Here is a 14,748-nt window from a genome sequence, read left to right as displayed (position 1 = left end):
GTTTAGTTTTTCAACTGGAACAACTATTTCCTGTTTAGTTGCTCTCTGCAGGATCCATTCACCAATAAAGAGAAACCTAAGATGTGGATGGTACAAATGTACAAGGTTATTCCATTGGTTGACTGAAAATGTGGTTTTTCTAATAAGGATCCAGTCACTCTATGATTTGGTAGAAAATCCAAGACAAACTTTGTGTTTGTAGATGAAATATTTTCAAAGATCATATTAATGAAAAGTAGGCTTCTTTTCTCCTCTTTGAGAACAATTTCAGAGGGGTTCAGAAATTTAGCAGTTTAGGCTTGTATTGTAGGTGTCAACTGTCAAGTTTTTTCATTGGTTGTTGCTGGTAGAAGCTAAAAAGAATAAATAAGAAAACTGTCTTGACTAGGGTTATTATTTTTACAGTGGAACAGAAGCCTTCAAATTTGTTAGGCTGTAGTAATATTTCTCACATTCATGTGCTTTTTTCCTTTTTTTTTTCATGGTAATATCAATCTCTCTCCCCTAATGTGCCAGACTTCAACACTGAACTTTTTTTATTTCTTTTTGCAGTCCCTTCCACTGGCTTTGGCATTAGTTTTTCTTGGACTTTTCTTTGCGACTATGTCTTTGAAGCGAGGTTAGTTGGCTTCTATAGGTCTCACTTATAACTCAATAGAAAATCAGATACTTATCATCATTATTGATATCCTAGATGGTAATAAATGTGGTTTGATTTTTAGTCTAGTTTCCCTGCGTTGGCTGAGAAAATAGTTTTCTGAAGATAGTTTATCTATTTCTATATATTGTATAAATTGGTCATTGACATGTTTTCTATCTGATCTTCTCAGTTGGGTGAACTATATACTGTTGCCTGGTACTTCTTTCTGTAAGAGAAAGTAAACAAAACCAGCAGAATGCTGGATTCAGCCCAAACAGGGGATGAAAAGTGAATAAATAGGGTAAGATTGGGAGAAATACAGCCCTAAGGCTTCTTAATTGGTTATAAGAGAACCCAGCAAGAGGGTCTTCTTTATTAGAAAGAGCAAGTTTTTATTACCAAACCTATTAGGGCTATATCCTACTGTCATATTTCCTCTATTGAACCATTAAAACATATTAGGTGACTTTTTTTCTTTCTTGTTTTTCCTTTTTTTTTTAATCAATAACTGAACCAATTCGTTAATGATTAAGAAGAACAAAGGTGCTTGGTGATAGAAGGGGACTCCAAAGTGGTGGTGGGTTGGCTTAGAGATACAGATTCAGTGATATGGTGCTATAAAATTGAATTGAAGAAATTCAAATGGGCAACACAATATATGAATTTAATCATACAATGGGTGGGAAGGGAGGCTAATTCATTTGCTGATTCCTTAGCCAAACAAGGTGTAACTAGGGATCAGTTGTATTGGCCCCAATTGTGATTTTTGTGCTGTTTCTTTTCTTTTAAAGGGTGAGGTTGCACCTCACACCTCACGTTGGGATGCTCATAACAGTTTATTTTGTTGACAATGAATTCTTAATGAAATTTTATTTATCAGAAAAAAAAACAAAGGTACAACAAGAAACAATGAAAAAAAAGGAGGGATAAGCTCTCTTAGCCCTTCCCACCAAGAACAAACTTACAATAGAGCCCAAAACAATGTATCCCTTCCCACCCCTTGTTTAGCAAGCATCAGCAAATGAGTTGGCACTTCACCTTACCCTTTGAAACCTCACTTCCATATTCTGTGTCAGCCATCTAAATCTTCTTTTTTCATCAATATAACTCCAGAAACCATTTTCCCCTTGTTGCAGCCAAATTGATTACTAGCTTTTGGAGTCACCCTCAACAACCATCTTTTTAATATTTAGCTCTTTTGCCCTTTGTGCTCCTTCCATGACAGCCATAATCTCTGCTCTGAGTGAATCACCTATAGCTATTGGCCCAGAGATTAATGCAATAACTTTTCCTTCTTCATTTCTGAATACAGCTCCAAAGAGGCCTGAAAATTCAGCTTAATGAAGCCTTGCACTGGCAGGGACCAAAGAGGCCTGAAAACATCCTTAGCAGGAGCTGAATCAGCCACTTCTTTCCAATTACCAAGCAGCGCATCTGTAGATATGCCTTTAAGCAGCTCCAAAGATTTTACTGACGGCAACAGCTGCTCTAGTACACCTCCAAAGTATCCAACCCCTCTTCTTTAGCCACCTAACAAAAGAAGAGTTAAACAAATTTTGTGTATCCGGTGGGGGAATCCACCTAAAACCAAACAGAGAGAAACCAATCCCAAATATACAAGAAAAAGGGGCAGGAGACTTGGCTGGACCAAAATACTCATTATCTTATATGTATTCACTTAAATTAAACTCCTAAAGACCAAACTACTCAGAAACATACAGCAAAGGCATAAGTCAGCAAAAAAATGGTTTTTTCATGAATCTAATAGATTTTCTCCATTAGTCCATTGGAGTATTTCAACATCAATGAGAATACTTATGTTGATCATAATAAAGGGTCCGACTATGGCCATGCTTTTTAGAGAGATTATTTGAAAGAAGGTTCCCAAGATTAAACCCAATCAGATAATATTCTAGAAGTTTGGTATGCTTTGTTATTTTTGCTCTTTTTTTTCTTTTCTTTTTATGATAACTTAGCATTTGTCTATAAAAGACCATGTACTTTCCATTTGTTTTTCAGTGAATGAATATTTTGAAATTTGCGTATGTAACTTTGTTGTGGTTTGAGAAGTGACCCTTCTGCTGGTGAAATTCCACTCTCCTCTTCTCTTGGTTAGGAAGACTCTAAGCAGAGTGTTGGAACTTAACAATGAGATTTTCGTAGTTCTCTCTCTTTATTCTCTATCTTCATTTTCCTTTCTGGGTATAGATTTCCGTACCTTCTCTTTCAAATCAAACACAGCCATAAAGCACCTTCTTATCTATTGACACTTTTCACCACCTTGGAGATCATGCCTGTGTTGCAATGTTTTCTCTGGTTCATTGCTGGCACCACTGGTTTTGTTCAACATCCATATTGATTGCCTTGCATCGTCTTTCCTTAACATCTAAGCACCTTCTATGATGTCCATGTTTTCCTGACATGCTGATCAACAAGTTTTATTGTCTCTTCATCTTCAAAGCCCTTAAAAAGCATATAAATTTGGCACATAACTACGGGGCCAACCAACTTCCATTTTTCTTATCTGTATTCATTTTTCCTATCTTCAGTTGGGCATGATATTCACAATTTATTCTTTTCTCTTCTCTGGGCGAGCCTGAGTTTGTCCATATTAGCATTTGTGCGAGCCAATGGTCGGTTCTTCTGCAACCGCCCTCGTTTGAACAGGCCACTATGTTGATGACAGATTAAAGGACCTTTTGGTTTGTGATATATTTTTCCTTGTTGCAGTTGCATTTCATTGTATTTATTCTTCAACATTATTTCTGTGACCTTGATTTGCTTGATGCACTCATTGGCTATTTCCGAGGCCATAACCTATTTGGTAGTTTATGTTGGTTTGGGAATTTTCACCCAGTTGTAGCTACAGAAATAAAAGAATACTTACTGTGCCATTTTTGACTGCATAATTTATAGTCATGGTATCACTCAGTTGGCTTTGGGGTAGGTTTTTGTGAGTAGTGAGTACCCACATCCATTTGAAGCTATATGTACCTGTATCACTGTATGGACTATGGAGTTCATTCTTTTGAAGCCTCACCATGAGTGAGGGGTTCAAAGGGATTCCATGTGCGTCGTTGAAGGACATTTTGATTGATATTGGGCAGCACTTCTAATTAATCTTCTAGACTGCTTTTTCATTCTATTGTATTTTTTGAAAAGTACAATTAACAGCATAGGTTGTCTCTAGTTGCAATGTAAAATGCAGATTTTGATGATTTCCTTCGAAAAACTATTGTTCAGTTTTCGTAACTATTTGTTTTCCACGGCCGATTCTGTGCAACCAAAATACTGCAAGTTGGCGTTTTTCATAGATCCCTTTCTTTTCTTTTCTTTTTGTTTGTGCAAACACCATGAATTTATGATGGACTCGGCTATTTGGGGATTTGAAATAATGAGCTGAATTTCAATTGCTTTAGATAAAAAATTCAAAATGCTGTGCTGGACTATTTAATAAAAGAAGACTTAATAACAAAAGAAAAAAGAAAGACTAATAAAACTTTACTTTTCTTCATGTTTATTGACAACCAAAACACCAACAAATGGATATTTTCCAAAACATTATAACACGGGTTGGATTATGATACCGAAAGACATGATATTGGAAAAACTTGTAACCAATCAATAGGCATCATACCAGTTGTAACCGATTATAGTATTCATCAAAATCCAGGAGGGGGGTTTTGTTTGGTCAAAGCTCTCAGTATTATACCTCTCAGCCAAGGTTTGAAATTTCTATATATATCAAGCCAATCGGGGGCTTCCCAATATGCCTCTACAGGGGGTGTTTCAGGGTTTAACCTGTTTTTCTTCAGGGGGTACACAGGTCTTAAATCGATCTCTCTGAACCAGGTTTAAAAAAAAACTAAAAAAATAGGAAAAATCGGCTTTGATACAGGCCATGCCAGAGGGTCCTTGCAAAATTTTCGAAGCCTGTCATGGTTTCTACCTCAGCTTAGTTAAAAGACAACCAAATATAAAAGCGGAATAACTCATTAGTAGGCTCAATTGGATGAAGCTTTTCAAGAAGATGCCTGGGTCGCATACGGAGGCCAGTAGAGATGGAATTCGATTTTGTAAACAACTGTTTGTCCCTTGAGATCTACTGGCGATGATGTCACATATCCTTGAACAAACATGAAGTCACCAGTGCCCCCGACGATCGGGTGGTCCGAAGGCTTGATGTTATGCGTACCCCCCAAAATAGACAGTGACCCCTTGTAGTGCTTCATACTCAGAGTGATCTTAGCAATCGATATGCTCTGAAGGCCATCAAGGGATGAAGTAATGGAGGTGCCTTCGGCGATCCCTACGACTTTAGAGGATTGGTTTGCTGTTACAGTCATAGGATCCTGGAAGGTGAATATGGTGCCAAAAGGTGTGGTGGTCTGACTGATACCAGGTCCAGCCACTCCATTCACGATGACGTATCCGGTCTTGTTGATTGTCTCTTGTTGATAGAGAGAGAAGTGGAGGGTTTTAAGTCCGTGGTGGTGGTGGTGGTGGTGGGCGGCAGATGCCAACTTGTATGGGATGAGGAAGAGAACGGGAACGATAAAGAATAGAGATTGCAGAGAGTTGGCCATTGACAATGAATATATTGTTTTGGTAGGGTTACAATTCTTAGTGTGATTTATAGACCCAATGACGGTACCACAACGGCATAGACTCGTAAAGAGGTTCTCTCTCCCTCTCCTTGTAGGTGGCTGTGGTTGGATCCATCAGTCGTGATCTTCCAGAAGGCGGCAGTTGACTGGCGAGGTTAATTAGAAAAATGGTTGTCATGGTGGAACGTCGAGTAACACAATAAAAAAGTTGCGGTATTTACTTCAAGTCTGCAATGAGTCCAGTCTTTGTTAGTTGGTTGTGTGTGAGGACTTTACCTGGTAAGAAACGTGACCAAAAAAGTATGCTACTTTGAAATATGGATCTAATGAAGAAACGTGAGCTCGACCTGCTGATTGTCTGTGAAGACCAAGAAAATATAGAATGAATGGTAACTTGATTTTCAGGTTCGTTGTTGTAGGAATTGGCCAGCAGCACAGGAAAGCGCTGGGTGCGTTCTACTTTCATTTCACACCTGGGTTAGGTGTACGTATTAACTAATCTCTTGCCCATTTTTTCGGTTCCACCCCCGTTTTGTCTGGTTGCCATTGAACCACTTTTCGGTGTTAATTGGTGTTAGTTGGCATTAATTTTCCCTGTCGGATCCGCAAGGTGACCCATTCTTCCCATATTAAGTGGGTCCTATTATCAACCATTTGCTGCTTGCAAGGCTTGTATAATAATGGGCTATGTATCCAATCACGAGTGAATACCTCTACCAAGATCCACCATGAATATAGAAATTGGATATTTTGACATAGTGAGGCTATAGGCATCGGGTTGAATCTGTAAGAAATAAACCGAACGTACTGCAATGGGCAGAAGTGTACCCATTCTTTCCATAGGTCCATTTTCTTTGATGGCACGGCTTTGACAACTTTAAGACTGAAAAGAAGTGGTTTTCTTAGGTTTAGTTGACAAGAGAAACCAAAATAGAAAAGAAAGCAATGAAAAAAAATCGGGTTATTAGCTGACGTTACCCTTGACTTTTCAAATGTTTTTTTTTTTTAATACCTCTAAAGCTTCTTTTATCAAATATTTGCTTATACTTAGAGTTAACTTTTACAATCTGAAATTGTGCATCAAAACCCAGGTAAATATCCGCTTTATATGATATAGAATTATAAATAGATAGAATAGCTTTTACAATATTACAATGATGCCCTGTTTACTTCTATTCTTTATATCAAACTTGTGAAAAATGGGTCCATCCATTCACTTGAATTCAACTGCTGGTGGGTTGTGAGATGAGTGATCAAAAGATAAAGCAGGGGTATTCTCATCATATAAAAATTAGTCGGTTGGCTTAGTTTTGTCATTAAAAATAATAATGACATATATATGGACCACTTCTGTGATCGTGTTGTACCAATGATGTTGTCCTAATAGAAAATGACTTCATTTTAATATGCAGTTGTGAACTTGTTAATTGTGATCATTACTTGGCGTGGATCACGCATGCTTCATTAATTGGTTATTATTATTATTATTATTATTTTAGTATTGCTTATATTTATCCGTGGTTGCAATTACATGTTCTCTTCTATTCACACATTATTATAATCACGCATTTAAGAACATTTCAGATATTTATAAGTTACTCTTCATGGGGAGATATTCTCATTGAACAACTGTAACGTCCCGTGGATAGGATTCTTGTATGCAGGAGAGGAGATCTAGATTGTTACATAATTTCAGACTCTCTATGATAAGATCAATGGACCTTAGGTGCACCTTGTTCTGTCCCGACCCCCTCCTAAGTCTTAATCCCTTATACATAGATCAAACTTATTACCAGATGACTGGTTTGACTGATGAAAAAAGAAAGCTAAAAAGATTTTAGATTTAAACATTTGTATCAGTATTTATGCAACAGTAGGTGCCTACCTACAGATTTTTTGCCCACAAAAGAATCCAGTGCATAACCTTCCCATTACTCTCTATCCGTCTTGAATTGCAATCATGCTAGGGGTGGATTCGAGCCAAGTTGAGTCAAATAGTATTAGGCTCGAGTTCAGTTTGAGTCAGAACCTTGAGCTCAAGTTTGGTTTGGCTTGTTTTATATTTTATAAAAATAAAAATTATATATAATTTTTTTATTTTATATTTAATAATTATAATACAACTCGGCTCGCAAACCTCATGAGCCGAGCTCTAGTAGGCTCGAATTCGACTCGTTTAATAATCGAGTCGCTGACTTGGGCTTGAGCTCAAGCTTGAACTCGATTGAAACCAAATTAAATTGAGCTTTTCATGAGCCGAGCTCGAACAACTTGTGAAAAGTTTGACTGTCGCCATTTCTAAATTATGCATTGTCATCTTTGTATTGTAAGATGTGCGGCTGTAGTGTATCATAGGATGATATGGGTAGAGAAAATGAGTAGGAAATCTGGATTCACCTATAGGTTTCTTTGCTTAGTTATTCAGTTTGATGGGGCTTTCAAATATGATCCCGTTGCTGCTGCTGCATGTGTTGCGGTGGGTCCTCCCTCCCCAAAAAAATAAATAAAAAATAAAACTTGAACCGAAATGTTAGGATCACTCTCTAACGCTTCTCCAACTCTCAAGTAAAAAATGTTTATTTTTTCTTTTAAAAAACACTATAATAAGCCCAAACCTTCTCCTCCCATATCTTTCAAAACCCTACTTCTTCTATTTCCTATTTCATTGTTTCTAGCTTGTAGCTATATCAGTTTTTTTTTTTTTTTTTTTTTTTTTTTAACTTTTGGAACCTTTTTTTTCTTTTTTACTTTCTACTTACTATTTAGCCCATCTAAGTAGTCTTGGGTTGGACCGAGCTTAAATCGACACAAACTCATATAAAGTATGTCCACAAAGTTATTTGTTAGACTTTATGTATCAGTAATCAATAATCTGTGCTTGTTTTTCGATTTTTTTACAATGAAAATTTTGTTTTACTTCATCATTCATTTACACCAAAACATAGAAGAGATGGCAATCAAACACCTTCATTATAAAAACGAATGGAAATAATAGCTGAAACGTTTCAATTCAGTCTTGAAAATTTATACATCCACAACAACAGCCATAAAATAATATCCACACGTGAAAACACAATGAACGAAATGATCAATCTCAAAATCGAACCCATATTCTCATATTTTGTGAGTCCAAGATTTTATCATTGCACCAAACAATGGCCCTTAAGCTGAGCACTGTGTGAGTTTATATTTAAAATGCGGGCACTACCAGACAACACACACGATTAGTGGGTCAATTTGCAAACTGTTCTTGTTAGGAATAGGAGGGTAATCGAACTAACTATGTCCAGTTGAGTATTGGGGTTATTTGAGCTTGACTCTATTCAAAAACTCGAAGCTTGAAACTGTATTCAAGCTCAATACATGATATTTGAAAGTATAATTTGAGCATATTATTAATATTATAAATAGAAGTATATTTGAAACTTGATTATAAATTATTTTATTTATATTATAAATAGAAATAAGGTTCTTCTATGATACAGAAATACATGATATTTGAAAAACTTATGACCAATCCACAGGCATCACAAATGTGATAGACAATCACCTGTTATTTATCAAAATTCACGGGTGCCTTTTGATTAGTTAGAACTTTTCTGATATCATATCTTTCCGGTATCATAGATTTTCCCATAGATGAATGCTTTATCATAAGTTCGACTACTTGAGCCAACAAGTATTGCAAGGCTTGAACCCAATTTGATTAATTATTTGCGCTTGACTTGAACTCAATTATCTTTAAAACAAGATCGAGTATTTAGCGAAGTGAGCTGGAGTAGCTTGATTCACTTACACCCCTAATTGGAGAGATGCAAGGTTCAAAATATCATTATGTATCGGTCGATATGTATCGTGTTGGGGCCTTTCTGATACAGTCCTACAAAGGGTGTATCGGGTTAGGCCATGGTTCAGATGATAGCCAGGATATAAACTGACTCCTCTGAACCGATCTTAAAAAATAAATAAATAAAACATAAAAAAAAAGTACCAATACAGACCAAAACACCCTACCAGTGTATTGGCCTGCATCGATATTTAGAACCAAAACAAAACAGAATAGCCTTTGGAGAGGCCGAATGGATATATCTGCTGATGGTGGGATGATGAGCTCTTAATAATGCGTCCCCTAATCGTCTGACGAAGGTATCACATTTTCAAAAGATGATGAAATGCCGATGCCACCGACACAATTCACCATTGGCGCAGAGTACATTGATGATGAATTCCCCCCAGTCCCAGAGCTCCCAGAGCTGGGTTTTGAATCGCAATCACAGGCGTGGCTAGCTCTTTGAATTAGTGTCGCAAGTGAGCTACTGGTACTGGCTGATTTCATTCATGTCTTCCTTGCTATCTAATTCCTAATTGTTCTGTCAGTCCAAATTAAGTCGATTCCAAACTTCATCAGCAAACAAACTTTCAAGGGTGTTGGCATCCCCCCATCCCCATCCTGTAATATGTCATATCAAGTGATTGATGGCGATATAATCAATATATAATGAACCGCAGTACCACCAGTAGAAGGAGAATTTCAATTTTGGCTAATTAAACAAATTTAAATAACTGACTGCATCTATTGATTCTAATATGGATTGTCCCTGCTCATATTACCAGCGGATCTGTCAACGTTATTGCGGTGTGGGTGGTTGTGACTTGTGACTTGTAATAATCTCTTCACTTGCAATTCACCCACCCAACTGGCAAACTAATTAATAAAATAAGCCCATTCAACTGAACTTACCATTTTTTTAATATTTATATATATATATATATATATATATATATATATATATATATATATATATCTGTCACTAGTGACACTATTTTTTAGTTAATCAATTAGATTATTCAGCTGCTTGTTCATTGGATGAATTAGACAACCTTTCATTAATTTCTTCTTAGTGTCAGTTTAGTGATCTTCTCCCACAAAAAAAAGAGTCTTTAAAGCTCCAGATGTTTAGATGGGATCAAAGAATCTTTATTCACTATAAAAAAGAAAATGAAAGGATGAATCCTCCTTGTATCTTTGCACCGATTCCATATATATATATATATATATATAAAATCCTTCACATAACTGAGCTTTGGCTTTAAAGCTTTGTGATGCTGTATATATATATCCTCATCTATTCATCTTCATGCTCAGCTAAACCAATGAGCATGGGCTGGGCTGACTAGTTGGACTATGGGCTTCCATCTAGTTCTGCTCAAGATTCAATCAGCCCATATACTGTGAGTATGTGAGTATATAGGCTATCTGGTTGTAGTCTTATAGATGTAGAATCGGTACAGTGTAGGTACAGATAATGTTTTGCTGTGAACCATAAACTAATGATTTGTAGCCAATGGCATATGCTCTGTTACTGCATTACTTCTGTGCTTTTATTGTGATTTTCTATGTATTTTTTTATTTAATCTTAAATAAAACTTATCGGTTGTGTACTTTCATGGGATTTATCGTTCTTTTTTCGTACCGAGGTTTTGTTTGGACTTTGGAGTAATATAAACTCCTCCATTGGTGTGGTGGGCATCGATCTTATCTATACACTTTGCTTCTACAGTCAGTGCTTCAAAACCCGGCTCAGATATTGGACCATTTTTCCCTCCGAAACAACGGTTCAGTGGAATTCACTCTTTTCTCAATCTGTGTCATATTATCATTATCAGATGGGTCAACGGTTCACTATCTACCACCAAAAGGGTCATTGTTTTGCTCCACATTGAGAGAAGACTTCTCAGCCAATGAGCCAAGTGAGGTTTTTCGTTTTTGGTCAGAGCAATTGATTTATAAAAGTCATTTCCTCAAAAACAGTGCTTTTGAGGAGTTTGGGGAATCACTTAATTCTCCCATTAAATATATTTGATAGAAATAGGACGATTTTTCCAAGAAAACAGACAATTGTCACAACGTTATTGGCACTACCAATGGTAGAAATCAATTTAAAAAACGGAGAAATACGGATACAGCCGATGCAGAATTTTGAATTCCAGCTAACCCCTTACCATTAACCTCTCCCCCCTATAAACCACATCCTGTCCGTGAATTTGACATTAACTCACGGCCAGGATGCATTCCCCCTATACTATAGAGCTATAAAATACTGATGTGGGCTGATTGGTTATTTTCCCTTTGAAAAATCATCCCGTGATTGAAGGAGCAATCTCCCAAAGGTTCGGGCACGGAAATCAGAACCGAGTTGATTTGATTTATTCCCCTCTGATTTTCTTTTTCTTTTAAGAATCAATTTTGGCAAAATTGCCTTTTCTAACTAGCCGTTTGGGGTCAAGCAATGATTTAGATTGATTAACTGTCTGCCGAGATAGATGGTATCAGATATTCTAACTGAATTCAACTCAGTAGGGAATAATAAATTATCTTAGAACTGGGGTGGAAATGGTATTCTGTATAGACTAGTGATAGAGCTATATAGCCTATAGGGTTGATTTGCACCTTTTCGTTTATTCAAATATCAATGTACGTCCTTTCATGTAAACATATTTTGTCTTTCTACATATGAAAAATACTTCAACTTTTTTTTTCTCAAAACAAGAGAAGAAGAAATAATAGTAGCCTTAAGACATGAAATGGATTCTGGTTCTGGAGCAGGCTATCCGAATTAATAAAAATGGGTTAAAATATTAGTGAAATCTTCTTTCTTTTTGCCATATATGAAAACTGTATACTCCAATCAAAAGGAGAAGCTGTGTCTGTTTGTTGAAGGAGAATAAGCTGATAGGTGATTGAGCGTTGCTTTTTTCCGGCCTCAAACGTGTAAAGCATTACCCGAAGTCCCACAAATCATTATCCTCTCTTTGGTCTCTCTGCATCGCCACCAACTGAGATTTGAGATTTGAGATTCGAGACTGAGAAGGCTCCAGAGTCGAGACAAAATCCATTTTACCCACCCACCTCTTTCTGCCCAAACAAGTCCCACCGAACATGGACCGACAAAAAACCGAAATGCTCACTCACTGGGGTCACTTTTTTACTGGTTTAATCGGTTTGTTAACCCGTTTCAATCGTGAAATCCGGTTCGAATCAGAGAAAAAACCAAAGATCCCGCAGAAACCAGAAAGATACGTTATGTTGTACGAAAATCCTCAAATAAAAAAGTTACGATGTTATTGGTAGGGTTGCATCTTTGAATCCGACAAATATGTCATCTCAGAACCTTTTTTTTTTTTTTTTTTATGTTTTCTGGGTGGACAGATGTCTCAGTCTCAGAACGCCATAAATCACTGTTTTTGTTTTTATAACAAAAGTGACAACCGGTTGGAATTGAAAATCCAGCAGATACAGTGCGGCCAGCCACTAGTTTGCAGTTTGAAGATTGTGGGGTGGGAGGGTGGAGTTCAGAGTTGCATCCATCACCACATCTTTAAAATATATTATATAAAGGCTACAACATAATAGGGGTTTTAGCTGAGCTTGTGTGTAATGCACGCCACAGTATCACACAAATAATTAATCGAACATGCCGTCTACAACTTCTCCTTGTATAAAATTACTTTAACAACAATACATTATAGCATTAATCAAACATTCAATTAGTCATTGTTATGTTGTACGTCTACCCTTCACACCTCACCCCCCATCGATTCACATAAATTAAACAACACAAACGAATCATCTCTTTTCAACATCCTAATTGGGCGTTCCGTTTCTTTTTCAATTAAATCGTCTTTCCTTTTGTGTAAACTTGATTAATTATATAAAGAGCAGGCTAAGAGGAGAGAGAGAAGGTGAGTCAATAAAACTGTACTTTTGTTTTCGAGATTGACATCACGATGATCGAATTGGACAACGATTTAGTGGCACAATCTACCACATGAAATAGAGAATGTAAGAATTGGTTAGAATGTCTTACAAGCAAAAGGAAAATGGTATGGTAATTGGTAGGGTTGTGTGACGAGGGATTGTTTCTATCATTTCATGAGTGTCTTTTTCACCGTAAAGACTCTTTTGAGAATTACTCCACCATGTAGATTAATTAATAAGTTTCAGTCCCTAACAAATCATACACCTTAGGCTTAAGGGCTGGTGCTTTGGTTGATTTTGATTTTGGATTCTCAACCAAAACTTTCATTTATGAATCATACACCTTGCATTTTTTCCTGGTTATTATATAATCTTTAGTGTTTCCTCAAGAGCAATACATGCGGTCTAAGATTAGGGGTGACAATGGATTGGGTTTGGGTTGGATCCATCCAAATCAAAACCAATTTAATTCTTTGAACAAACTGGATGGTCTAATAAGTAATAAGGCATATTGAATTGGAACAATTCAAATTTGGTAATAAGTAATATTGGATTGGATCAAGTTGAACTAATATATATTTGATCCATTGATAGATAGAAGAAAAGATGGATCAGGTTTGGATTGAATGCAACCTGAGTTAAAATCAATTTGAAAAAGTTGGACAATCCAATAAAATATTGAATTAGACCAACCTAATCCAAAATATTTATCATATTGGATTGCACTTGGTATATTATAATGGATTCATCATTCATGTTAAACCAAATCAGCTTGGACCACTATTCCGTTCATCGACAGCCCTACTATATTGATTATTGATTGTATATGCTCAGAAACCAGATCTGCTCCCAACAAACACTTCAAAGAAAGAAAAAATAACATAAATTAATGTGCACAGTGCACATTTTTTTCTCTTTGTTTCTTGTTTCAAGGAATCCCATTTAACAGGAGATTGACCGAAATATTTTTATTTTTTATTTTATTTATACCATTCAACATTTAATTGTAATCTGAATTTAATACAAATCTGATGGATATGACCTAATTCGAATTCAAATATAAAGGGAACAAATTTTGAGTCTACCACTATCTGATTCAAGTTCATTGGTTTGCACGCCTGTCTGCATAGATGCTTGGACATTGCATAAAATTTTATCTTTTCTTGGAAAATAAAATCATGCATTTGGATATTTTATTTTTTTCTTAGAAAATAAATACATCAGTGTTCCGTACGCATAAGACCCACGTAAGACAAATAAAAAAAAAATCTTCTTATAAAATAGCTCCTTTGTTATAGTAATATAATACGGCTCCGTTGTAAGCTAATATTTAATTCTTTATTTAGGACACGTGGCAAGTAAATGCCCCAAACCGTGTAGTGTCTGATAACCTGTGGCTTAAACATTTCTCATGTCATGTCATACTGACAATGTTTTTGTATATAGTCCTCTCAATTTTTAAATAATTTAGGGCTATTAACCTTTCAGGGATGTGTCATGGGATGAAAACGCACTTGACTCTAAAGTTTATAAAATCGGACTAGATAGGGAACTGTTCCGGATCCGGTTTTCAGGTTGAACAGTTCAATAATTCGGTTTGAACTGACAGCCTGTTCTGGCAAAAAAATTTTAAAAATTTAAAACACAAAAAACAGCTAAAACCATTCCTGAGTTGAATGATTCAACAATTTAACCACCTAGGTCAATGGTTTGTTTACCAAATCAATAGTTATTTGCTAAAA

At 36.2% G+C, this 14,748-nt stretch overlaps 2 protein-coding genes across 5 annotated transcripts in view; one reads left to right on the top strand and one right to left on the bottom strand.

Annotated features, from left to right (window-relative positions):
- LOC148849773 (phosphoinositide phosphatase SAC7-like) overlaps positions 1-3,546 on the top strand; it is a 42,619-nt gene extending 39,073 nt beyond the window's left edge. For 2 of the 4 annotated variants that reach the window (XM_088944029.1, XM_088944028.1), the window contains 2 exons: positions 553-619; positions 3,190-3,546. In XM_088944029.1, the coding sequence (XP_088800155.1) occupies positions 553-619; positions 3,190-3,320 (198 nt within the window). In that variant the 3' untranslated portion in view covers positions 3,321-3,546. Of the gene's footprint in view, positions 1-552; positions 620-830; positions 1,114-3,189 lie in introns of those variants that run through there. The other 2 variants (XM_088944031.1, XM_088944030.1) reach the window with 1 other exon arrangement.
- A 582-nt stretch (positions 3,547-4,128) lies between these two features.
- On the bottom strand, positions 4,129-5,335 carry LOC148849772 (pterocarpan synthase 1-like). The gene has a single exon (XM_088944032.1). The coding sequence runs from the start codon at positions 5,224-5,226 to the stop codon at positions 4,663-4,665; it is 564 nt and encodes a 187-aa protein (XP_088800158.1). The 5' UTR covers positions 5,227-5,335; the 3' UTR covers positions 4,129-4,662.
- Positions 5,336-14,748: the final 9,413 nt, after the last annotated feature.

Source organism: Nelumbo lutea, chromosome 5 (assembly GCF_056320005.1).
Source record: "Nelumbo lutea isolate HS-2025 chromosome 5, American lotus-T2T, whole genome shotgun sequence".
NCBI classification, from domain to species: domain Eukaryota; kingdom Viridiplantae; phylum Streptophyta; class Magnoliopsida; order Proteales; family Nelumbonaceae; genus Nelumbo; species Nelumbo lutea.
This window is presented reverse-complemented; position numbering and strand designations above follow the sequence as displayed.